Below are 27,379 nucleotides of genomic sequence, written 5' to 3' on the forward strand. Positions count from 1 at the left end.
AGAGCAGCTTACGAATTTAAATGAATTTATGCGTGTGGGAAAAGGATTAAATTAAATATCTAAACCTGAAAATTAAAAATTAAAGAATTTTTAGGGGCTCAGTTAGGCTTTGATACAGTTCATTTTTATCATATGTAGAGAAGAATTTGAGTCACCGTAAACAGGTGTGTTTCGTTTTGGTCGCTGATGGGCGGCGGTTAATGTGGAAAGAATTTCGCCATGGGTTTTAAAAGATGCTTAGAAATTACACTTACCCTCTTAGTGATTTGGGCAACATGCTTCACTGTCGTGAAAGGTAAGAGTTGCTTATGACATTGATGAAATCATTGCATCTTGAGTAAGGATCAAGATAATACTGTTTCGCAAAATTGTTTCCTTTGCAACCTCCTTTAGTTAATAATATCCCAAAAAGTGGTGTACTTTGAAATCGCAGCTTATTCTATCAAGTCATCTATCGTATTTTCGACATAATAGTTGGTTAGCTAAGATACACTGAAATTGAGGTTGGTTGGCATATTTACCTTGATTTACTTGAGTTGGTGACCCACAAGAATTAAATATTTGTGAATTTTTAATGTCTTATTTGATGGTCTAATTGTGCTTTCTTCACTTTTAGGGGACAAATCAGATCTCCTCATTGATGAAGAGAATGATTTTATTTGGTGTACTGTCAACATCGAAGAACAGACAAAATGTAAAAATCTCTCTCGTGCCATTGACAATGATGCTTTCAGCTTTGGAAATGACCGAATGAAGCTTCACTGCAGGAGGGTACCCATTCAAACTTTTCATCGTCTCCTGATTATGAATTTATTTGGACAACACATATTTAATAATTAAAACTATTTGAAATTTTATATTGCGTCTAAGATTGGTGTGTGCTATATAGGGCTGTCAGGTACTACTGCATTGCTCAGTGACTTTTGAAGAAAATTTTACCAATAATCCAGTAATGACAATACCGATTCCTAGAAAATGAGTATAAATTTATCACAGTGTCAAGTCGTATTTAAATCTTGCACAAATACTTCCATTTTGGTTAAATACTTAAAATATTCACTCTTCATGTTGTTCTCAGAGACCTAATTCATTTGCATGGGGGAGAATATCTCAACATCATGATTGCAATTTTTTACAAAAGCAGTGAGGGGAGTTAGGTTGTTTTATTTTTTGGAGCAGTTTGGCCATTTGCTTTAAATTATACATAGGCATTCGGTCTTCTGCGCTCTTTCAAAATGTGGTCAAAATGACAGAGCATTTTAGTGTTTTCCAAACTACTGCTCACTCCTCTCCAAATTTTAAGAATAGAATGGTGGCTGTAATATTAATTATTATAATAATTTATTGTCACCAGGTGGTCAGGATACAATAAACAAGTGGTCAATTGTGCATGATATAAGGCGTGTCAAATATGTACAGTCTCAAAGGAAATAGAATTATGTTGAAAAAACATGCTATGCAGCAATATGTAAAAATTATATCTTAATACACATAAGGAAGTAATAGTTCACAAAAAGGTTATACTACCGAGTATTTAACTATTCTGTTATGGAATAAAATATCTCTGTTCTCTCTTTCAATGCTCTCTTCTGTAGCATATCCATGAAATGTATTGTGTGTAATACACATTATTAATTAAATATGTCATACACATTGAGTAACCATGAATTGAGGTTACTTAAAAGTTAAGATATTTTTTTATGTTAAACGTGTGGCCATTTAACTTTCAGAATGGTATTTTTTTAGTGATGGATCAAAATTTTTCTTTAAAAAAAATTTAAATTCTATCATTTCAGGCTTTTAATAAAGATGAATGCATGGCTTTACTTGATGCGGAGAGTGCACATGTGACAACCCTGGATGCAGGCGAAGTTTTTGTTGGTGGAAGGTATCACAGTTTAGTGCCTATTGTGCAAGAGGTTTATGAAGGTAACTTTTTGGTGTCATTTATATTTTCTGTACTTCAGGGTATTCGGGAGTTGCTTCATTTGGCAAATATTATGTTTTTGTTCCATTGATTAAATTGAAAGCATACATGAAAATCTTTTCTTTACCTCATTTTGGCCTTTTTTGGATACTTTTTATGAGACAATTTTACAAGCTTTAATCCAATTTGCTCCATATCATTCTGGTAACATAAACGGTAATACTACTATTGTTTTGCTTGGAATTGTGTTTTTGAAAGCATTCAAAATGACAGAAATGAAAAATTATTTTTATTGGAACCTTTAGTTAAAGTAATGGTGGTGTGATTCTACACCTGCATGCAAAAAGCCTTGTACAGTTCTACTCAAATGAGATATTTCTCTAGTGAAAAATTCATTTCAAAAGGAAATTTGTCTTAATTATTACCAGTAGTCTACCATTTAGGTCAGCTTTTGAAGGGACACGGAGTGAATATTGCCTAATAAGACATTCTGACCTCCCAATTTAAGTGCTCTTCAATTCTATCTACTTTCTTCCTTACTTCATTCTATCCATCATGCCTTTCTGATTCATCCTACCTTGCTTGCTAAAGGTCTCCCCTCTATAGCAGTCTTCAACATTCCATCACCAATTAAAATGCATCCTTCAACAATCCATCTTTCTTGTCTCCTTTGGATTTCTCCCAATATTGCAATAGTGGGGATGACGTTAAGCATGCAAGTAAGGGGTAGGAAAAGGATGGACATGTTGGATGGAATAAAGGGAGGAAGTAAGCATGCAGAATTGACAATGAGTGATGAATATCAGGTTGTGATTTGGTAGGAGAGGCAAAGAAATTAATTGTTTTTCAGTCTGTGTCAATCCAAAAGCTACCACGAACAGTAAATATCTTTATATAATGTAAATATCCTTGTATTAAGCCACCATTTGTAACCAATAGTGTAGATGTAATGTTTATTTTGAAATCACAGATTTGTGTCAGAGTTTTTCATTTAAAGTTTGGTATCTTATTCATTAGATGGTGAAAAATTTGTTTATGCTGTTGCTGTGGTTAAGAAAAATTCATTGCCAGAGTTGCAGACTATTAGAGACTTGAGGGGTAAAAAGGCATGCTTTGCTGGAGTTGGGACTTTGGCTGGTTGGGTGATTCCTGTTTATACGGTGAGTGTAATGGAATTATGAAAATGAAATGGATGGAATGAAAGTGATAAAATTGTGTTAAATTGTTGGACCTGAATCTCAAAAAATGAGTAATAAAATGTAAGAAGAAATTAAATTAATTCTTTAATTACTTTTTTGTGTTAATATATGTAAATATTGTGATAGCTAGTGATGACTATAGCAATTTATACCCATGTTAGTTGTAACTTTTCGAATTCCAGCTTATGAAGGAGGGTGGCTTAGAAATCATAGATTGTAATAACCATGTGAAGTCAACCATTAACTACTTCGGACCAAGTTGTGCTGTCAATGCTTTGATAAATAAGAACAATCCAGTAGGTAAGTTGAAGATTTTTCTGTGTTCATTTTTCATGAATCTATCTCTTAAAGTAATGTAAATTAGGTTAGAGTACAGTCATAACTTCTGAAATATTATATACTACTGGAAGCACTTGGTTCTACTCAAGATACATTTTATTGAAAAAAAGTATTATGGTAATTTAATTACATGCATTTTGTGCAGAGAAATGAGGAATGTTTTGAATGCCATTTGTAAGAGGTCATTTCTATGACTGTTGAAATAATAAAAAAGCAATAAAAACATCATCACAGTATTAAAACGAACTTTTTTGGACACATAGTTAAATTTTATGAAAGGAGAATAAAACTAGACTCACCCATTAAAGCATCATATGGCAAAATTGATTTATTGTACCTATACATATGTGTATTGTGCCAAATGATACTTAAATGGGTGAACCAAGTTGTGTTGTTCTTTTATTAAAATTATCTATAGATCATGTCATAGCTTGTTTTAATATTTTGAGAGTATTGTAACAATCACCAAGTAATGTCTGCCATTGTGAATTTTATGAAAAAAGGCACATTTTGAAGTTATCTTCTTCCTCTCTCATCTGCTAATCTTCTCCTTCACCCTACTTAATTTTTTTTTCATTTGTGATCCTCTCTATCCAGCCAACTCTAATGATCCTTCTCTGTATCTACTTCTCAAAGTTCTTCATTACACATATGCTCATCCTCATCAAATAATTAAAAATCTATTATGTCATGCTAATTCAATTTTAACTTCTGGAGCTTTTAATATATCTATGCATCCCTGATATTAATTCTCTTAATTTATCTTTTTCATTTTATAAATGCTTTTTTTGTTTGTAAATATGCATGCCAATGAAAAAAGTGAAGTGCGCTCTTTGACTCTCACACTATATAATACATTTCTTTTTCTTTGCAAGTAAGGCTACCTGAGATTTAAGATGAAGGCAACTTCAGTAGAGACTCTGTGAATCAAAAACCTAAAACAGAGTTGCTCAGACATCTCTTTTGAGCAATGAATTGAAACATATATATGCAAAGTTATTCCTTACAATGTTTATTTAAACGACCTAGGTTTCCTCATGTGATTGACATTTTATGCCAAAAAATGGTTCATAACTACATAAATATTTTTTGGAATAACTTAAATATATGTTTTTAATTTACTATGAATAGATTTGAGTCTAAGTAATTGAGGCTTACTCCAGTTTGTGGAAATTAGTCATAATGATAATGAAAGTTGCGATTTTCTGCAGAATTTAGTTTTAGCATGCCTATACTAGTTCATTTTGAGTTCTATGAAAGAAGACTGGATGTGTCAGAACAGTGTGAGATTGTGCAACGTTGAAGAAATTAGTTGTATCCCTGAATGATTTTACATTTGTCAATCATTCTCCTCTCTCAGCCCTGACCTTCCTGTAAAAAACCTCCCTGGGAATGATGAACACCTTACCCACCCTCTCATTATCCAGATCTACCTCTCATCTCCCCACCCCGAATTTACCCTATGCACTCATTGAATTGCTTGGAGAAAATTCTATTTTGTACCTGAAGATAAAGTATGTGAAAAGCTAGTAAGCAACAATTTCAGAGCGTAAAAATCATTCGCCTTGACTGGGACTCGAACCCAGATCCCTCAATATCCGGTCGAGTGCTTTAGCCACTTAAGCTACCGAGGCGTCCTCTTAAACTCTGAAATTTTGGGGCTTTTAAAGGAACTAGATGTTATGACGAAATACCGTACATACAATGTCACATGCATTCGTAGTCGTGCGCGAGGCGCCACTGTCCACGAGGTTAAAAGCCAACTTTAAACACGTATGGTGTTTTCCCTTTGACAAATTCCAAAGAAACTGCGGGAGATGCCGCAACAGTAACTTTTAACGGAGTCATCCGCTAATGTGCATTTTAATGCAACAATTTCAGAGCGTAAAAATCATTCGCCTTGACTGGGACTCGAACCCAGATCCCTCAATATCCGGTCGAGTGCTTTAGCCACTTAAGCTACCGAGGCGTCCTCTTAAACTCTGAAATTTTGGGGCTTTTAAAGGAACTAGATGTTATGACGAAATACCGTACATACAATGTCACATGCATTCGTAGTCGTGCGCGAGGCGCCACTGTCCACGAGGTTAAAAGCCAACTTTAAACACGTATGGTGTTTTCCCTTTGACAAATTCCAAAGAAACTGCGGGAGATGCCGCAACAGTAACTTTTAACGGAGTCATCCGCTAATGTGCATTTTAATGCAACAATTTCAGAGCGTAAAAATCATTCGCCTTGACTGGGACTCGAACCCAGATCCCTCAATATCCGGTCGAGTGCTTTAGCCACTTAAGCTACCGAGGCGTCCTCTTAAACTCTGAAATTTTGGGGCTTTTAAAGGAACTAGATGTTATGACGAAATACCGTACATACAATGTCACATGCATTCGTAGTCGTGCGCGAGGCGCCACTGTCCACGAGGTTAAAAGCCAACTTTAAACACGTATGGTGTTTTCCCTTTGACAAATTCCAAAGAAACTGCGGGAGATGCCGCAACAGTAACTTTTAACGGAGTCATCCGCTAATGTGCATTTTAATGCAACAATTTCAGAGCGTAAAAATCATTCGCCTTGACTGGGACTCGAACCCAGATCCCTCAATATCCGGTCGAGTGCTTTAGCCACTTAAGCTACCGAGGCGTCCTCTTAAACTCTGAAATTTTGGGGCTTTTAAAGGAACTAGATGTTATGACGAAATACCGTACATACAATGTCACATGCATTCGTAGTCGTGCGCGAGGCGCCACTGTCCACGAGGTTAAAAGCCAACTTTAAACACGTATGGTGTTTTCCCTTTGACAAATTCCAAAGAAACTGCGGGAGATGCCGCAACAGTAACTTTTAACGGAGTCATCCGCTAATGTGCATTTTAATGCAACAATTTCAGAGCGTAAAAATCATTCGCCTTGACTGGGACTCGAACCCAGATCCCTCAATATCCGGTCGAGTGCTTTAGCCACTTAAGCTACCGAGGCGTCCTCTTAAACTCTGAAATTTTGGGGCTTTTAAAGGAACTAGATGTTATGACGAAATACCGTACATACATAACGGGAGATGTTAAAAGTTACTGTTGCGGACGTTAAGACGTTAAAAGTTACTGTTGCGGCATCTCCCGCAGTTTCTTTGGAATTTGTCAAAGGGAAAACACCATACGTGTTTAAAGTTGGCTTTTAACCTCGTGGACAGTGGCGCCTCGCGCACGACTACGAATGCATGTGACATTGTATGTACGGTATTTCGTCATAACATCTAGTTCCTTTAAAAGCCCCAAAATTTCAGAGTTTAAGAGGACGCCTCGGTAGCTTAAGTGGCTAAAGCACTCGACCGGATATTGAGGGATCTGGGTTCGAGTCCCAGTCAAGGCGAATGATTTTTACGCTCTGAAATTGTTGCATTAAAATGCACATTAGCGGATGACTCCGTTAAAAGTTACTGTTGCGGCATCTCCCGCAGTTTCTTTGGAATTTGTCAAAGGGAAAACACCATACGTGTTTAAAGTTGGCTTTTAACCTCGTGGACAGTGGCGCCTCGCGCACGACTACGAATGCATGTGACATTGTATGTACGGTATTTCGTCATAACATCTAGTTCCTTTAAAAGCCCCAAAATTTCAGAGTTTAAGAGGACGCCTCGGTAGCTTAAGTGGCTAAAGCACTCGACCGGATATTGAGGGATCTGGGTTCGAGTCCCAGTCAAGGCGAATGATTTTTACGCTCTGAAATTGTTGCATTAAAATGCACATTAGCGGATGACTCCGTTAAAAGTTACTGTTGCGGCATCTCCCGCAGTTTCTTTGGAATTTGTCAAAGGGAAAACACCATACGTGTTTAAAGTTGGCTTTTAACCTCGTGGACAGTGGCGCCTCGCGCACGACTACGAATGCATGTGACATTGTATGTACGGTATTTCGTCATAACATCTAGTTCCTTTAAAAGCCCCAAAATTTCAGAGTTTAAGAGGACGCCTCGGTAGCTTAAGTGGCTAAAGCACTCGACCGGATATTGAGGGATCTGGGTTCGAGTCCCAGTCAAGGCGAATGATTTTTACGCTCTGAAATTGTTGCATTAAAATGCACATTAGCGGATGACTCCGTTAAAAGTTACTGTTGCGGCATCTCCCGCAGTTTCTTTGGAATTTGTCAAAGGGAAAACACCATACGTGTTTAAAGTTGGCTTTTAACCTCGTGGACAGTGGCGCCTCGCGCACGACTACGAATGCATGTGACATTGTATGTACGGTATTTCGTCATAACATCTAGTTCCTTTAAAAGCCCCAAAATTTCAGAGTTTAAGAGGACGCCTCGGTAGCTTAAGTGGCTAAAGCACTCGACCGGATATTGAGGGATCTGGGTTCGAGTCCCAGTCAAGGCGAATGATTTTTACGCTCTGAAATTGTTGCATTAAAATGCACATTAGCGGATGACTCCGTTAAAAGTTACTGTTGCGGCATCTCCCGCAGTTTCTTTGGAATTTGTCAAAGGGAAAACACCATACGTGTTTAAAGTTGGCTTTTAACCTCGTGGACAGTGGCGCCTCGCGCACGACTACGAATGCATGTGACATTGTATGTACGGTATTTCGTCATAACATCTAGTTCCTTTAAAAGCCCCAAAATTTCAGAGTTTAAGAGGACGCCTCGGTAGCTTAAGTGGCTAAAGCACTCGACCGGATATTGAGGGATCTGGGTTCGAGTCCCAGTCAAGGCGAATGATTTTTACGCTCTGAAATTGTTGCATTAAAATGCACATTAGCGGATGACTCCGTTAAAAGTTACTGTTGCGGCATCTCCCGCAGTTTCTTTGGAATTTGTCAAAGGGAAAACACCATACGTGTTTAAAGTTGGCTTTTAACCTCGTGGACAGTGGCGCCTCGCGCACGACTACGAATGCATGTGACATTGTATGTACGGTATTTCGTCATAACATCTAGTTCCTTTAAAAGCCCCAAAATTTCAGAGTTTAAGAGGACGCCTCGGTAGCTTAAGTGGCTAAAGCACTCGACCGGATATTGAGGGATCTGGGTTCGAGTCCCAGTCAAGGCGAATGATTTTTACGCTCTGAAATTGTTGCATTAAAATGCACATTAGCGGATGACTCCGTTAAAAGTTACTGTTGCGGCATCTCCCGCAGTTTCTTTGGAATTTAGCTAGTAAGCAATTTATCCTGTGGAAAATACAACTAACTTTTTGTTTAATTGTGGATGGATTCCACAAAGTTACACCTGAGACAACAAATATCCTTAACTAATTTGTTACTCAGTGTCCCTCCTCAATCCCTTTTCCTTTCTCCATCTTGGCCCCACCATCTGTTCCTGCCTAACTTGCCTTTTCCCATCGTTTGTGCATCATGAAGGAGACAATTTGGCACAGTTTAAAAAAATAATACACTCCATGCTGTTTTTCAGTTCATAAAACCAGCTCCAGGTTTCTAATATCTATCACATTACTGCACATCTCACATCACATCTGAGTTGTGATGGCAGTTTAAGTCAGATGTGTTGTGGCGTAGACAGCGTATAACCTGTTTCACTCGTTTTCTCGTCAGTAATATTAGAATCAATTTTAAGCATAGTGGAATATACTCATGTATATTGAAAAACACTTAATTTTTTTCCATACTAATTTATTAGAATACTTAACAAGTTCCAATGTTTTAACGTAATTAGCTTGAGTACAGCATAAACCTATGTTTAACTATGTGACCTGATGATGATATTGAACTTTGTAACCTGGGTCATGTCTAAATTAAAACTGTGGAATGACAAATTTCATTTTGAATGAATCGATACCCTAAGTCACACCTCAAACAACCAGTTATAACCATGCGCTTCCACTTCACCTGTTTCAACAGTTATGATATGCCATTGTGTTACTAAATGTGTTCTTTTATAATTATTTCTCATGTCTGGCCATTTTCCTCCAAAATATTGTCCAAAACTATAATGATTTATTTAATGTGTTATTTAAAATGTTCTCCGCATGTCTAAAATTTGGCATTGCCTTTTTAATTAAGAATTGCATTACCTTCATTTTTATATGATATTTCTTTACCCCGCATAACTCAAAGTGGTATTGTCAATAAGCTGCAGTACCTTGGCTGACTGATTTTTAGGCATTGTCTCCTTCCACTTATGACTTAATGTTCACCCTTTAACCTCTTTTATTTCCATTGTCTACAATACTCTCCCTTACACAATATAAATATTGTATTAATGAATGAATGTGAAAAACTCTCTCCATCTTCCGATAAAATTTGCAAAATTTAGCCACAGTTTCTATATTCCAACTTTTTTAAGCTCTCTAATTTTTTGTAATAATGAGATCTATGTGATTTACATACCTAATGAAACATTAAATATTTTTGTATGCAAAATGTACATATTTTTATTTCCAGAAGTGCAAACGACCTCGTATTCCTTGGCTTTGTGGGTTAACATATTCAATATCATTTCAACACTGCATACATTTCCTAATGCCTTTATCTGCACAAATCTATCATGTCTACCTTTAAGTTTCAGTTATGCGTTCTCCATATTATGGCTTAACTCCAGCACATTATCTCTCATCATGCACCATTTGTATTTTTTGAAGTAGGGGTTACTTTTTTATTAAGTGTCATTTAGGTGTTTTAAGAATGGAAGTGTGCCCTCCCCATATCAGTTATTAGCATCTACAGGTGCATGCCTAATTTGCCTTGTGTAATAATGTGAAAATAAGTTTTTCTCAAAAAAATGGATGAAATTAATTTAAATATTGTAAATCAGTTCTTTAAGTATTCATCTATGATTTCTATTATTGAAGAATTAATATATGTACAAAGTGAAAGCGCCCCTGTGTTGGATTACGGTGGTGGTCCATAGATCATCACATGTTATTATACTCACTGATTGAACCTAGTGAAATTTAGTTTAGTTTTCTCTGGTATGTGCAGGTGTAGTGCCTCCAGCTATAATCCTAAAACTCTTAATATTTTTTCTCTTGAACCAGGTGACAACTCAGATAAATTATGTCAATTGTGTGCTGGGCAATCACCAGGGCAGAAGTGCACAGAAGCAGACCCTTATGCTGGTTATGAAGGAGCATTCCGTTGTCTGGTGGAAGCTGGGGATATTGCATTTCTCAAGCATACCACAGTACACACACTTACCTCCTCGGGACTGGATTTTGGTATGTGATTATGTGCTATGTGATTTTTTCCTTCTGTCATCTACCTCTCCCACAACTTCATTCCGTACTCCCATTAATACCATATAACCATCCTTGCCTTCCTCCACTTTCTTTTCTATCATCTCATAGATCTCTTCTACCTCCTTGTCCTCATGTTCTAAAGTTGTCAAACATGCCCGTATTAGTGCAGGTCTTTGGGGGTGAGTCATCAGTGAATTCCTTTGCAAGTAGGGATTGTATATCCAGGTACTTTGAATTATTCATTTTGGGAAGATTATTTATTTATTTGCTTTCCTGCAAATATACACATTGCAGTAGTTTTGCCAAGCTACTGAACCATCTAGTCATGATACAACATAATATTTTTGTGTGACTGATGTGTATTCGTGTCAATAATTTGATAATTATCATGAGTATCTGGATGCCAATTTTCACTCTGAAAATTCATCCCAATTTTAGGTCTGGTCTGTGTAGATCCAATTTTTTGTCTGAAATTCATGAAGTAGCATTGGAAATCATTAATATAGAAGAGTACTCACCGTAATGAAACTCTCTCATAATCTTCTTTATGTTCTTGTTTGTTAAAAATATTTCACATCTCTCTCTCTCTCTCATCCTCACCTCTCAATCCCATCCTGGCAGACATTTATGTGGACAATTGGGAAAGACAATTTTTGGCTCTAAACCATCCCCTACAAAAAAATGTGTTATCTTGGTTCCAATGTGTTAACGATATCTTCTGTGTTTGGACTGGATCCGAAAGACAATTAGGCAATTTTTTGACTCTGTTAAATTCTTTAGATGCATGTATACAATTCACAAGTGAGTTGGAAACAGACGGTGCCTTAAATTTCCTGAATTTGACTGTGAAAATAATTAATCAAAGGTTTGACCTTTCCATGTACAGAAAAAAGTGTTACTCCGACCAAATTATCTACTCCACATCCAACCATCACCATTCACATAAATGCACTGCCTTTCATTCCTTGTTACACAGGATATACAATATTCCAATGTCACCACACAACAAACAAGAGGAACTCCGTATTATTAAATAAATTGCAGTCACCAACGGTTATAGGGAAATAATGATGGACAAAATGTACAAGAGAAAACAAACACAGATAGCCCAGAAATCCATGTACCACACTTCTAAACTTAACGAGCAACGATGGCGGAGAATTCCATTTCTTGACCACATTTAAATATATTATTAAATATTAAATCCTTTTGATGGAAATGTTAAGTTTCCTTTTACCCTCATAAAAATATTTCCTTTTATTTCAGTGTCTGTTAAAGAGAAAGACTTTGAGCTTCTCTGTTTAGATGGCACTCGGAGATCTTTGAATGACTTCAGGCTATGCAACTGGGGTACTATGCCATCCCATGCAGTTGTCACAACGTCTGCAAAAAGTAATTCCCTTCGCAGGAAATATTATCGTTTCTTGAAGGTATGTTGAAGTAAAAAATTAATTTCCTCTTCATTAAGTTACTTTTGTCTTGCCTGAACTTTTAGAGGTCCCACATGTACTTCCTTAGTTCACTATGATTATGCTAAATAAGCTGTGAATAATAAGTTATGTAAAAAAAACACGTTTATCAACCTGAAGAATGGTTTGATTGGTGCTGGCAGAGTTCACAAAATACTGTATTTTCCCGTCGATAACGCACACCTTATGCATAACGCGCACCCAGGACTTTGTAGTTATCATAAATTTGTTTAGTTACTGCACGCCTAGGGCTTCATAGTTATCTTGAACGTGTGTAGATGCCATGCATCAGGGTGTGCGTATATCCGAATACTAATAGATGGTAACATCCAATGAATACATGGGATCATAATTGCCTGTGGCTATATCTACCGTAACTATACAGAAGATATGAGCCAGGTGATTGAAATTAATGCCAAACAACAGAAGGATCAAAAAATAAACATTATTATAAGCCAACATAATATGCCGCCTTATTGCTTTTTCGCTATGATTCATAAGTCGAAATGAGACATAGGTTTGTGTGCACTTTTATTTGCTATACAAATTTAACTTTCAGCAAATCGAGTATAAAAAAATAAGAGAATGAATTAAATAGATTTTTCTTGGGTTGTTTGCTCTGTTAGTATTGGTGCTCAGCTGTTCTATACACCCTCCAAGTTCTATGTGAGTGCCACCCACATGGTGACTGTTTCAAAACTGAATTGAGTTAAGCTTTTGTAATTAAGAATTTTCTCAAGAAAATTACCCATGGAGAAGAAAATTGCATACGGCGATGTTTAAACTAGAAGTCATCAATTTTGCAAAAGAAAAAGGAAATCGTGAGGCTGCTGGGATTTATCCATTAATAAGGTTTTTTAATCATAGTTACGTTCTAGTTGGGAAAAGGGGATGATGTCTGGTATGAAAGACTGCACAGATTAGGGGAGGATTAAAGGAGTGTCTTATGAAGAAATAATGCCAGTGGATCCTGGAAAGTTGGCTGGGTGTCAGAGGGTCTTGTGTAAAAAATGGATTTAAAATAGCTTTAGGCAATGTTTCAACGCCAGTGATAGGAGATGAGGAATAGCTAACTTGCGAGAGTGAACTCGGTGATGTGCCTGAAGAGATAATAAATGCACTTAATTCATTTAACTGTGATTCAGGTGACCAATTTCTTGGATTCAGGTGATGTACCTCATCCTATCATATATTTATATGCACGTGTATATGATACGATGTACTCTATGTATACGTGAAGTACTATGTAATAGAATAAAGAAGTACTATGTATTAGAATATATGAAGTATAGAAATCATATGTTTCTTTTTTTCTCATGGATTTATGAGATGAAATAACTGTAACAGTAGCAGATCTGTATAAAATTGAATGCAATTAGAAAGACATGCTTCCAGGCTAATTTATTTTTGTGAAAATTTTCCATAAATTATTGTTTACATAGGTGTGTAAATGTTTGGATTTTTTCAATTTGCATTACATAATGCGTATTGTCATTTATTTTGATCATCTTAACATTTTTGTATAGATAAAGTGCGCGTTATCAATGGGAAAATACAGTAATACCTTTGCTTTTGGAAATAAATGGTGGAAGATTTAATCTATCTAATCTATCTTGATGCTACCTTTTGTTACTTATAATTTTTTATTTTGCGCTATGTTTAAAAAAATTATTTATTTTATTTGATGTTAGTTTTTGTAACTCATTCATGTAAAAACATTTTATTGCAGAAAATTGTAGAGTTATATGGTGGCACGCCACACAATTCCACTGATGTGAGAGGTTTTGGTGATACTTCAACGAGGGACTCGTTTGGCAACAATGAAGACTATGGAAGAAATTTTGGAAACTCTCGAGATTTTGAAAACAATAGAGGTGTTGATGGTCCTAGAAACTTCAATGATAACAATCTGATTAGAAACTCAAATGATATTGATCCTAAAGGAGTGAGTCCCGTTTCATACTTCCCTGATGAATTCCACATCTTTGAGTCAGCACCCAAGTACGGAACAAGGAATAGTTTGCTCTTCCAGGTATTTATACAAGGATCTCAAAATGTTGAATGTTGTGGTTTTTAAAAAAAAAAGAGTACAGTTTTTGTTGCATATGATGAGAATTGTGGAAATTGTTATTCCATAAAATTCAAAAATTTCATCTCATTGATTGAAATTGCAATTCTTCTGGGTTTTTTTTTTGCTGGAAAACAATTGTCTGGCTCCACAAGTTTGAATTGCATAAAATCTCAGAAGACTGGTAATAACACCAATCAACTTTGTGATAGTTGCTTTCATGGTCTCTTCATAATGTATGAAGACTTCATTCAAAATTGAAAATACTAAAGTGAATGCTTGTCATTATCAATCGTTATGTTCATAATTTGAAAAATTATTAATTTATTTTTTGTTTGCATGTTTTTCACTTGGAGCTTATTCCATTATAGGATACGACTAAAGATATTCACTTGTTACCGGAATCCCAGCAGACCTATAAAGGTTATATGGGAAAGTCCCTTGATCTAATCTATGGGATCAGGGATTGTCCAGTTCGTCGTATGACCCTGTGCATTACTTCTGATCCAGAGTTGGATAAGTGTGTTAAGATGAAAGTAAGATTGCAAGTTTAGTTTTATCTAATTTCTATGATTTTGTGTTTTCCTGCATCAATGTCATGCTTGTAATGCCTATAACTCTCTCTGTAGATATTTTTGTGATTTACCTAGTATTTTTTACATTTCATATACCTGTACATGTATGTCAATGCTTTATTTGTCTAAGTAGGAATATGTATTGTGCTGGTTTTCTTAAGTAATTTCCTGTTCATGTTTTTGTTGTTATTGTTGTTTGTAATTTGTCCAAATTTATTTACCGTTGGATTTTTAGATTGCATTGAAGGCTCAGCTGCTTAAACCTGAGATGAGCTGTTATAAGGCTACGAGCCAGATCCATTGCATGCGGGCTGTACAAACTGGGTAGGCCATCAGTTTACTGTGTTGTAAAAATTTAGAAACTAGCTTTTACTTCAATAGTCAACATATTGACTCGCCTAATATTAATTTTCAAGTTCTTATTGATATACGAAAGGCCCCAGAGGTAAATTAAAATTTAGGAAGAAATATAATTATTCAAAATGAGACTTCTATATTCAGGAATAGTATCGATCGGGATGCTTATTTTAAATTGTCCTCAAATCCTGTGACACATATTACACTTTGTGAACAAGAGTTGTGTATTGGGTACGGCAGTTAAATCCAGACAAATGGAACTTATGTTTAAAAGCAAATATGTTTAAAAAAATACAAATGAAAATGAAAATCCTTTTGCATTACAAGTAGTGGTATCTGTCAAGAGTAACGTTACTCAATTCAACCTCCTTCAGCTGCAATGATCACCTCCAATCTTGTCCTGAATCGATCACACACACTCTTCAAAACGGCACTGTCTCTATTTGCGAATGCTGCTTTGATAGCCGTGCTTGGAGATGTGACATTAGGGTGCCTTGTCTTATTGGTAACTCTTTCACCTACGCTGCAAACATAATAGTCGAGGGGATTCAATTCTGGGCTATTCAGGGGCCAGAACTTCTTTGATCAGAACATGTCAATGTTATCTGAGAGCCAGTTTTGGACTAAATGAGTCATCTGCTGCTGCACCATCCTGTTGAAAGACATATTGTCTCCCTGAGGCCATAGTTACCATCCACAGTTTCACAACATTCTTCACAATTTTCAAATTCACAAAAATTTGCAAACTTCCTCTGATATCAGCACCTGAGCGTTTGCTTGAATGATGTTTCTTCGCCAGGTTAGCAAAACCTTGCCCAGACTTCTCTGAAGCATGATACTTAGCCACAATATATACAGTTGATCTGGGTTACCCAAAGAATCAAGCTATTTCTCTGGGCTAACACCCACCACGAACACTTTCAATAATAGCGGCTCTTCGATTGTACTCTGCACGTAATGTAACATCTCAGCCATTTTGAGGCTATGACTGTTTACTAGATGCCTATAGCTTTCAAGAACGCCAATCGCGACCTCCAGTGGAACTACAATATGGTAGGAAATTCAAACTGAAATTTGTGTGGAGATAACCGCTACACCCTGTAAGTATTAGAATTCTCTAATTAGTAATTCTTCACCCAGATGGCATGGTAGCCTGATGTTAGAATATTTTGTTGTATGCTCAGTCCTTAGCTTAGTCAGGTTTTTCGCTCTTTAATACCTTGGTTATACTTAATTGTTTATCATTAATGTTGCTCATTATTCTCAATTTTTCCTACTATTATTCTTATTTGAAACATTTCAAGATTCTATGTTTTCATGCATAAGCCATGATCTGTAATACTTGGGTTTTCTCTAAAACTCCTGTTTAAATTTCCAATTCAGAGTTGCATTTTTCCGTTCCAAATGAAGTTGTAGAGTTAGTAGTAGAGTAATTTTGGAGTTTTATATGCTGGTAATTGAAAAAGACTGTCATTAAATCTGTTTGGGCTCTCCAATAATTCCTGCATTATGAGTTATGTGGAGGCTGCAAAGTTGTCTATAGCAGGTACCTGAATTTTTAGCAAAAGGTTCCCTTACTTTCTACATTTCGACTGCCATCTATGATGCTCTTTTGATGCTAAATTGTGATATTACAACACCAAGCATTGTAAAGTATCTGGGGAATGTGCAGTATTTTATCCTTACTGTCAATCCATGATTAAAAGAGTATCATAGTTATGAGGATATAGATCTGCCACTTTAAGATATAATTCAAAATGTTTCATTTAAAGATCATTGTGTCAGAGTTAAGGAAAGGGGATATAATCTAAACTTTTGTAATATTGTGTGATCCTAATGAAAAGGGAACTCAAATTCAGTTTTTAAATATGTAAATGGAAAGGATGTGCTATAAGAAACATGCCGACCCCGGTGGCGGCGGGGTAACGTCCTCGTCTGCCATTCCAAGGGTCGCGGGTTCGATTCCCGCCTGGGTGAGTTTTCCTCCACCTAGGGCTTGGGTGTTTGTAAATGTGACCATTGTTATCGTTGTTAATAGTTCGATGTAAAGGCCAAAATGTGCTGTTTTCGGACTAATACTGAATAAATAAATAAATGGTGTCCTTTCTTTGCATTTGATATTAATGTATCAGTATGTCTGCCATATTCAATATAAATCACATTGTGATGATAATATTTGAACTCCGGTTATGTGTATTTTAAGCAATCCAATCAGGCTTTTAGAATATTCTGTGACCCTCATGTATCCCGCTAGTTGCTTCAGTGATTATCCTAATGTGTTGACATTGTCAAAACATGAAATATATGCCATGGTGTGATTCCATGTTCAGATTTTTTTCTGAAAAATAAATATGCACCTTGATTGTCTCTATAATTTGTATATTTCCACTAAAATATATTGTCTGTTTTCAGAGTTGCAGATGCAACAGTTCTTGATGCTGGTGACGTATATACAGGAGGTTTACGATATGATCTCATTCCATTCATTGCAGAGGTGTACAATTTGGGTGCACCCGAGTATTATGTTGTTGCAGTGGCCAAAGAGGAAGATCCGGACACTGAGTTGACATTCTTGAAAGGTGTGCTATATCTCTACTATCTTTCTAGGGATACATTTCTAGTTTTGCTTCATCATTGCCAGGTATCAGTGAAGTTCCAAAAGTTTAAGAGTTTACCAAATTTTTAGGTTTTTGTAAAATTCAGAATAGGAAAGGAATTTCCCAAAAAAAATATTCTATAAGACAAAGGATGTATTTCATGTACATATTTCAGCTTAGAAATGGGTTTTATTACTCAAGACATCAAATGCAGCCAGCTCAATTTTGACAAATCCATGAGAAATACCTAAAGATCTTGAGTCATGCATAACATTTAATAAGGATTTATTTTGAACTAGGTTTCGACATTGCTTCATCATCATCAGGTGCATAATTTTGATAGGTGCAAGCGTGATAGTTTCCTTCAAGACAGCAAGGGAGGAGGTTACAGGTTGTTTTGAGGGGAAGAGTAAATGGGAACGGAAGGAACTAATTAAGGTTCGACAAAAATTGCAAAGTAAAGTAAACTCTTGATTATCTGTGTACTGATTATCTGTTTTACGGATTATGCATGCTATTCTCTTATTAGCACCTTAAAATTTTAGTAAAATTACAATCCTAAAGATATTGAAATGTAATGAAATAATTGACTTTGTAATTCCACACACACAAAGTGTGTGGAATTACAAAGTCAATTATTTCATTACATTTCAATATGTTATGCAAATTCCACAAAGTTACGCCTGAGACAACAAATCCTAAAGATAATTAAATGCTTTGAAGTTTCGTTATACTGATTAAAAAATATTTTTTAAATACCTGGGCTTTTGTAAAAGTTTTTGGTTTCACAAAATCAAAATTTGTCCCTGGTGTTTAATGTTTTAATTTAATGTGCTATCTGTCTATCCTTGCCTAATATTGTTTTCCTCTCATTCATTAGCCCTCAAAATTTCATATTTTTCTTTTGGGCAAAGAAATACATAGTTTTACGATGTATCAAATAAGTCATTAACCATCTACACTGCATTATTTTAATCAGTGTCATATGACGAATTTGAATCTGTACCCATGACCCTTTGTCAATATTCATTCCCTTCCATTCGTTTGTTTTTTCCTGGTTATGTGATAGGTTTAGTTTTCTGAGGAAAATTCATTCTGCTCTTCACACGACGATAGTTCTATATTCCCGTAAAGCTATATTTCCACCCATATAAAAATGGAAAAAGGAGTGTCTCCTCAAAAAATGTAACAGGTATTCATAGTTGTGCACATTATGAAAAAATCCCTAAGGTTAAAGCTATTGTTTGAGCACTAGGTTGTTCACATTTGACAAATTCTAAGAAACAGATGGAGATACCTCAACAGTAACTTTCAAGAGAGTCATCTGCTAATTTGCATTACAGTAAACCAATTTTTCAAAGGGTAAAAAATGTTAATTTTTACAAAATTTCTGTTTGCATATGGTATGAATTTTTAGATATCTATCTAATCAATTATACTACAAGTTAATTCATTTTTTATCTTCATAGCTTACCAGAATGAATTACCCTCAGTTCAGGGAGAAACATCATGAGGGTGTCATCTTTAGAGTTAGTGATAAATAATGTGTGCAAATGCTGGATAGATATAACCCACTGTATTTTTAAATTTATTATCCTAGTGTATCATTATTACTTGATCAATTTTATGGTAAATTATTAATATTATGGTGATGGTCATTGGATCATGAATTGAATATAAATGCATCATAACCATTTATTCCTCTTTTATATCTTGTTTTGTATTAAATTTGTATATTTTCAACAGGAAAAAATACTTGTCACACTGGTATGCAAATGGCATCTGGTTGGGTGATTCCTATGGCATATATTATATCAAATGGATGGATTAGAAGCTATGGGTGTGACTCCATTCAGGCAGCTGCACAATATTTCACAAAATCATGTGTCCCAGGAGCCATTTCATCTGAGTACAACTCGGGTGTGCCGTATGATAACATGTGTGACCTTTGTCATGGCTCTAGCAGTAATTACTGCAAGCGCGATGCCTCAGAAGATTTCTTTGGACATACAGGTAATTTTATTCAGTAATATTTTCAGATAAGTAATTATGCATCATACATTTTTTTAAGTTCCTTGAAATACCCACAGAATAATTATAGGGCTTTTTTAGCCATTTTCTTGATATTCTCATTCTGCCTAATATCTCAAAAGGGATACTTGTAAAGCAATTTGAATTTTACCTTTGATATTGTTGTGGTTGCTATTAATAGTGGTTAAGATAGAATACATATTACTCTCCCACTTGTTATTTGCTCAATGTGGTTAAGATTAGCATGCATGAGAGATGCAAGGAATTTCATTTTTTCAAATGTAGAAATTCAATCATTGAATCAAAGAGTAACCACATTGGGAAGAAAAATTCATATATGTATACCCTTGTGTATGTAATTGCAGTAATTATCATTTTATTGCTGTATAGTGACATATGTTTTTGTTTAAGGTTGGAATCATTATGTACCATACATTCCCAACATTTTCTGTGTTTTTTTTATATAGGTTATAGTGAACAGATAGTGTAATGGAATTCTTTTTTGTAGGTGCTTTTCGCTGTTTAGTGGAAGGTGGTGGGGATGTTGCATTCGTGAAGCACACTACAGTAATGGAAAACACTGATGGAAAAAGAGCCGAGTGGTGGGCTAGAAATACACTCACCAATGACTTTCAGCTTCTCTGCCCCGATGGTAATTTTTCATTTAAATATTCTATAATAAGGATAAGACTATTATTTAGCAAAATCTTAGCTTTTTTGTAGGGTTAAAACTTTGATTTGTTTCTATTTGAGGCTTATGGATTGAACAACAAGAGGCTATACGTAATTTTATGTAGTCATTTTGATGATTTATTTTGTGATTTTAGTTGAATGGTGATGTCCATAGTTGACAGTAAACCATTTCTGGGACCGTGAGGAGGGAGTATGCTAAAAAATCAATGACGTGGGTTAATATATTTATGTTTTGGCAACAATAGGTACTAATGTATACAGGTCTGTACTCTAGTCAGTAAACCATGAGATTGGTTAGGGGTTAGGATGGACAAGGGAAATGGATAGAGAGATCCCAACTTGATCAGTTATTCTATATATAGTTGTATTTTGTTATGATATCATAACCACTAAGGAAAGAATAAGTGAAAAGAGCCACCATGTTTAGTCTGAAAGCAATAGTTGTGCTGATTGTGTGGCATGGGTCAGTTGATTAATTATGCCAACTGTTAAGAAGTGCTTTCCTCCTAAACATTGTTTAATAAAAATTAAATAAGTAAATTGCCAGTTTCATTTCCTTTGCAATTTTCAAATGACATATGAGTTGCATGTAGTCTTATTTAATTTTTTAATTACTTTTTGCTAAGGCTATTTCATTTGCAAATAGTATATAGTATTTTCACCAGTTTCCGCTCTCAATGTAGCTAGAGAATGCCAAACCACATGCAGCTGTAACAATATTTTCAACCTTTTGGAAAACTGCTTCAGCACTGCCAGGGTTACAAGGGTTCAGTTCAGGGTTGCTGTTGGATGAGTCCGCACCATGTCCCCTGACACCTGACACACTTGACAGTGTCACAGCGTTGCTTAATTTTCTACCTTTATGTCTATGCATGGACTCATGGCATCTGACCTCAAGGGTCTGACATTTCACTGTCTCATCAATACTTAGCTTCATGTGTTTGCGGCTTACCCTGAAATTTGCTGTCAAATGATGCCATTGTACTTTTAAAGTGGGAGGACCACATTTGAGGCATTGAGTCATAATATTGTCTGACTTAGTGTTTGCTTGAAAATTTTGTGGCCTGTTAGATAATGCATACATAGAATGTTCACATTTATTCATTGTGTAATCATGCATTTATTTCATTTATGCCTTGTTCAAGTTCATTCACCATCACTGTCTTTTTTATTACTTTCTATGAGCTTCAAATGATGCTCAATGATCATGGTTAGTATACATTCATATTTTTTAGTCTTGTTAATGTCATCATTATTCTGATAATTTTACTACTTGAAATCTGTGGTATATATGGTCACTTTGAGATGATGCACACATTTCCTAGGGCTTGAAGAAAGTTTCCTAATTGTTTGGATGGTATAAATTCCAAAAAAACTATTTTTTAAGGGGTTTTAGCTGTTGTAAGGCTTTCATATGCTAGATTTTTTAGCTGGTGGAATTCAATCATGTATTGGACAGTGTTATTTCAAATGTTTTTTGGGAAATTGTCTGTAATTTGTTTTTAAGGCTTTATTTTTTAAGTAAAGGATGTAACATTTACTCAGTTTTTCCATGTTTTTGGGAAGTTTCTGGTGCATAGACATCTCTACCATGCTTCTCTGTGTGGGTGACATGTACCTAAATTACTCACTTCCATTGTATCATTGAATTGTTCCTTTTTATTTTTTCATGATTTTTGCCATTGCAGGCAGAAGAGCTGCAATTGCAGATTATGCAAAGTGTAATCTAGGAAAGGCAAAGGCAAATGCAATTGTTGCCCGCGGTGGACTTGGTTATAATGAAACAGAACTTAATGCATTTACCAATTTGTTTGTTTATGCACAGCAGTTTTATGGAAGAAAGTTCCAAGATGATTTCAGGTATGTAACATAATTTGAGATCCATAAGCATTACCCCTTGTATGTTATGGGGTTTGCAATATTTTTTATTCATTGTTACTCATTGTTTACCCTATGATAATACAAAACTGAATATATAAATGAAGGCTGTAGAATTTGGATAGACATTATTGGGAAGAGGAGTATGAGAGCAATGTCCATAATCACCCTTGCTTTTCTACCTATACCTGGAGGAACTGGTATAAGAGGTGTGGGAAGAACATAGCATAGGGATCAATGTAATCACTGTTATGTCAGTTTACCAATCAGTGTTATCTTACTATGCTATGATCAGATCAACATGTAAGTTGGTGGAGGATTCATAAAATCAGTTAAGTTTGCTGATGATCAAACTTTTCAAGTTCGTCAGTCTGCAAAGGGTTTGAAAGCAATGCTTGAGTACCCTGGAAAGTCAGTGTGATAGGTATCAGATGAGAATGAATGTAAACAAAACTAAGGGTATGTGATTTTCAAAGAAGACAAAGGCTAAGTTAATTGTTAAAATACTAGCTCTTAAACTGCAACAGGTGAAAGAGTACGCCTATCTTGGAAGTGTTTTGAATCAAAATGGTCGAAATAGTTGGGATATAAGAAGGTTTGTGTTGTCAAAGAAGCTCTCACCAGCGGGAAGGATTTATGGCAGGAATGTTGGTTGACGATGTTTAGAAAAGACTCATTAAAACTTTGATGTGAAGCATGGTTTTGCACAGCTTGGAAAAGTTGTTATTATTAAAGCAAGATGATAGACATAGATTGGAGAATTTTGAAATGTGGGTGCGGAGAAGTATGGAAATGGTGAAATGGACATAAAGGAAAACAATCGAGGAAGTGTTAGGCATGGTAGGGGAGGAGAAGAGATTCTTGGGAGTAATACAAAGGACACAGGAAAGATCGATGCAGGGCATTTTAATTAGCTGTGGGATGTTGAAGACTGTGATAGAAAGGAAAATGTTAGGAAAGTGAGAAAGGGGCCTAGAATAGGCGTGTTGAAGGACATGATGGGAGAAAGGAAGTATGTGGAATTTTAGGGGTGCCTATTTTGGTGTAGAATGTCAGGTTGTGTTTTGTTCAGGAGGCAAAGAAATGTATTGCTGCGCCATTGTATAGTCTGTGACCATCTAAAAGCTACTATAACCAGTAAAATACCATAATAACAGAGATAGCACTCTGTCTTTAGCACTTTATAGCTGACAAATAGGAAGTATATACACAGAAAGTTTAAAAGAGAAACTGCTGTTGAGTGCAGATTCGAATTCTGATTATATTTCATTTGGTGCCCCAATTAGAAAGGATAGCAATAATGGAAGGGAGATAGTTCTGAGAAATCTACCATTAGCACCAAATTGGAAAGTTAAATTAGAGAGCACATTAAAATGTGTCTCAAAACACTGAAAAAGTTGGAATAATTTAAATAAAATGGAAGTAATTAAATAATTTAATTAAATTAATGTTAAATAATTTAACATGTTTTGAATGTATTTGATGCTTGTGAACTGTCCGTTTGTAAAACAAACTTTGTAGACTCTTTAGACCCCCACCTCGACTCCATAATTCATGCACTTCTTTATAAATTTTCATAACATTAATACATATTTTAACTCCACCTATTCTATTGCCTGTGGACGATTTTTCAAATATGAATCAATATTACAAAATTATTATCAATGCTTCAGCATGGAAAAAAGTTATTTTATTTACTTTGCTGTGTTTATTTTACGAAAAATAATTCTGTACAATGTCATATTTCAACCTGCCCTCTCATTATCATGCCCAGATAGTTTCATCCCCTTGTTTGTGAAGCATTAAACTTGGATGTACTCTGATATAATATCTTAGCACTCTTTTTACTGATAATTAATGTTTTGATAAAGAGAACTGACTTGATTATTTAGTCTCACACACCTTAAAACACATGAAATAGGTTGTGTAATAAGTTTACCTGTATAAATTTTACTCTTTTCCAGATTATTTTATTCTGCACCCCCATACTCAGATTTGATATTCCAAGATGCCACCTTGCAGCTTCATGTGCTTGATAAATCCAAGCAAAATTACAGGTCATACCTTGGGCGCAATTTTCTCCGTGCCCGTGCTCTGGTTGATTGTTATGCTGGTGCTTGGGCTTCATCTGGATCCATCCTTCTCATTACAATGTCATCTGTTGTTCTAGCATTTGTTATAGGAATGCCATGATTGCTTATTTTCAACGTAGTATTAGGATGTCAAATTTTTTCTCTGTGATTGTTCTCGAGATCATTCCAGGTATAAGCAATTCAGGCACTAAACAGACTTTTATAGAACATTCGGCTGTTGTTAGGAAAATCGTGCTTATTAAATTGTATGAAACAGTTTAATCTTAACCATTAGGAAGATTTTGTATTTTTTATAATGTTTACCTTTTTGATTGTGTTTCTGTTAATTTTTCAATTTGTTTTTATGCAGAATGGAGAATGTTAGAACAAATTTACATGTTATAGGAAGATTATAAATAATCTTTGATGGGTATTGAATGCTCAATTGGGTACAATTGTTTAAGTTTTCATGTAAATGTCCCTGCTAAAAATGATTGTTGGAAAATGCCCAAATGAGAATTCATTTTATGCAGCTATGTATATGATAATTGACCAAACCTGGAATCAGAAACTTCAACTCTTGACTACAGGTTTGTGGCATTTTCCATTCATATTCCATTAGTTTTTAATTTGTATTATATTCATAGAATCTCATGTCTCAGATGGGAAACTAACTCTAAAATGCATATTTTTATACTTAAGAATTCAATGTCAGTATTTTGAACTATTATATTCCGTCCAAAGATCTGCTGGCATTTGTGATATTGTATTTTTATGTGTTGCATTTTACAATGTTAATATCTATTTTAATGATTGTTATGAACACTTTCTACAGTAATGTGAAATTTTGATTGGCAACACATCTATATTTAAGCGTATAAGTTTACTGATGCAATCAAGAATTAAAAGTTTTAATGTATATGATTTTTTGTATTCCGCACTGCAAGGATGACTTTGTATAGGATTTTTTTTAAATGGCATGCTGAGGTAATATATTTTTAACTTTCAAATGCTGAAGATTAAAAGCATACCAGTAATTATTTGATAATTTTCAGACAAAATAATTTTTGGCTTGCTATTAGAGAGTCCTCTTCTAATTGCTATTCGTCATTTCATGCATTAACTTTCAAATTGACATTTTTACTTGTACATTTTCCCATATCATGAAATGGTTTCAGTTTTCCAAAAAATTCTATGGATAATTGCATCTAATTTCTGAAGTCATTTAAAAGGTGGTGGTGAAATTGTAACATTTAAGTGTCTTTTAAAGTGCATTTTAATAAAAATTTTATTGTAACATCTTCAATTAGTGTTATGATAATTCTTTTGAAATAATTCCCTGTATGTACTATTTGTGTCAATTTCAATGAAAGATTTGTTGAGTTTTGTAACTACATATATAGATTTGTTCAGATATATTTTTTAGGTATTAGGAAAAAGTGGTTTTAACATCAAAATCAAAAAAAGCAGTCAATTCACTTTGGATCAGTAATCCTCAGTAATGAACCATGCATGCACATGGGATTAATGATGTAGTCATTATAGTATGTAATCTATTAAAGGTTTGTGTTAAGTGATTCCTAACATCTATTTTAATAACATTTTACACGGTCTTATGCTTTTCCCCCTATATTTTTCAGTTTTCAATACTTTTAGCTACCTTCATACCATCTGAAAAGCCAATTTTCTTTCTCCTTCCTTGCGTTTGTAACATTCTCCTTTCTGTTATGGCCTTGAATATCTCACCACCTCTCGGTATATCCTCCATCCTTTTTTATGCAGTCCTTGGATATTGCATAGCAACTTCCTCTTTCCTACCAGTATATGCAATTTTAAACTTTGCTGCTTGTCTACCACTCTGTCCTAACTCATTTTATCAATTCATCTCCGTACCATCATCTCATAAGTCACTGGACTGTATTTATTTTCTTCGCTCTAAGACTTTCAGATCCATGCAGTGCTGAGCTCCTCATTATACCACTAATCTTTAGTTAGAATTCCTTTCATCAGTTCCACACTTCTTGAGAATGCTGTTACTAATGGTCTTATAATATCCTTACAACTATGCCCAATTTCCTCCAAAATGCTTCCCCAGTACTTGAACTGTTCCATTTGTTTTTTTTATTCCGTCCTACTTGAATGTTTAATTAGCCTTCTCACTGATGAATCCTATAGTTTTAGGCACAAATTTTTGGAAATCCATGATCACAGAATAATTAAAGAACTTAACCATTCTACGTATTCCATGACCTGATTATGTTGTCTTTGCGATGAAACCGGTCGTGTTAAAATAAAAATCTGTGGAAAGGTTACTAAGTTTTTTCATTTTTTGGTGAGCCTTCTTACTCTTGAGAATCTCATTAATTGGATATAATTGTGGTTTATCATCATGCCTTGCATCTTGCATTGTTTCTATAAAGTACTCAACAGTGACGGGAATCCATTGCTCCTCTGATTAACTGTTTTGACAGCATCTGCAAACTGAAGCAAATGAATCACCTTGCCACCCAATTGTTTCCCATCCCATCTCCTTTCACTCTCAAAGCATTTTCTCCATCTTAGTGCAATGCTATTTTTTCCCGCACCTAAACCCAAAATATGAAGAAAATGTATCGATATTTGCAACCAGGATCCTTTGAGAAAATTTGGATCCCTGTCCTGTTGCCTCTTAATTGAGAAATATTGGCAAACATAATAATAGGTAAGTTAGGTAGACATTACATGTGTTGGCATTGATGCTGATGATTGTGTGATGACATGAGAGAAATGGTGATTTATTATTGAAATCCTGAACTTGCGTATTTAAAGTCCTAAGCAGTATTAATGCACTTCATTTATCTTTATCATTTGTTTGGTTTATACCAAGGTTTGCTCATAATACTGTTGGGAAAATGAGGAATTGATTGCAATTACAATGTCTCGCCCAAAAGAAGCAATGCATTAAAATTGATTGGGAATCCTTGTATTATTAACATTAACCCATGGCACAA

The 27,379-nt window shown here is 35.2% G+C and overlaps 1 protein-coding gene across 1 annotated transcript; it reads left to right on the forward strand.

Moving 5' to 3' along the window:
• The first annotated feature begins 176 nt into the window (after positions 1-176).
• Tsf2 (transferrin 2) lies at positions 177-26,660 on the forward strand. The gene is made up of 15 exons (XM_071585142.1): positions 177-295; positions 617-771; positions 1,797-1,929; positions 2,945-3,087; positions 3,309-3,426; positions 10,449-10,628; positions 11,916-12,079; positions 13,848-14,150; positions 14,558-14,722; positions 14,997-15,085; positions 17,531-17,697; positions 19,462-19,728; positions 20,255-20,398; positions 22,128-22,299; positions 24,282-26,660. The coding sequence occupies exons 1-15, from the start codon at positions 220-222 to the stop codon at positions 24,508-24,510; spliced, it is 2,505 nt and encodes an 834-aa protein (XP_071441243.1). The 5' UTR covers positions 177-219; the 3' UTR covers positions 24,511-26,660.
• Positions 26,661-27,379: the final 719 nt, after the last annotated feature.

This window comes from Hetaerina americana, unplaced genomic scaffold (assembly GCF_022747635.1).
Source record: "Hetaerina americana unplaced genomic scaffold, ioHetAmer1.1.p SCAF_2, whole genome shotgun sequence".
In the NCBI taxonomy this organism is placed as follows: domain Eukaryota; kingdom Metazoa; phylum Arthropoda; class Insecta; order Odonata; family Calopterygidae; genus Hetaerina; species Hetaerina americana.

What these genes read in the sequence shown, in the direction of transcription:
- Tsf2 (XM_071585142.1), top strand. Translation starts at nt 220, where the DNA reads ATGGGTTTTAAAAGATGCTTAGAAATTACACTTACCCTCTTAGTGATT. An exon ending in TGAAGCTTCACTGCAGGAGG is followed by an intron (nt 772 to 1,796) that starts GTACCCATTCAA and finishes CTATCATTTCAG; the next exon opens with GCTTTTAATAAAGATGAATG. An exon ending in AAGTTCCAAGATGATTTCAG is followed by an intron (nt 22,300 to 24,281) that starts GTATGTAACATA and finishes ACTCTTTTCCAG; the next exon opens with ATTATTTTATTCTGCACCCC.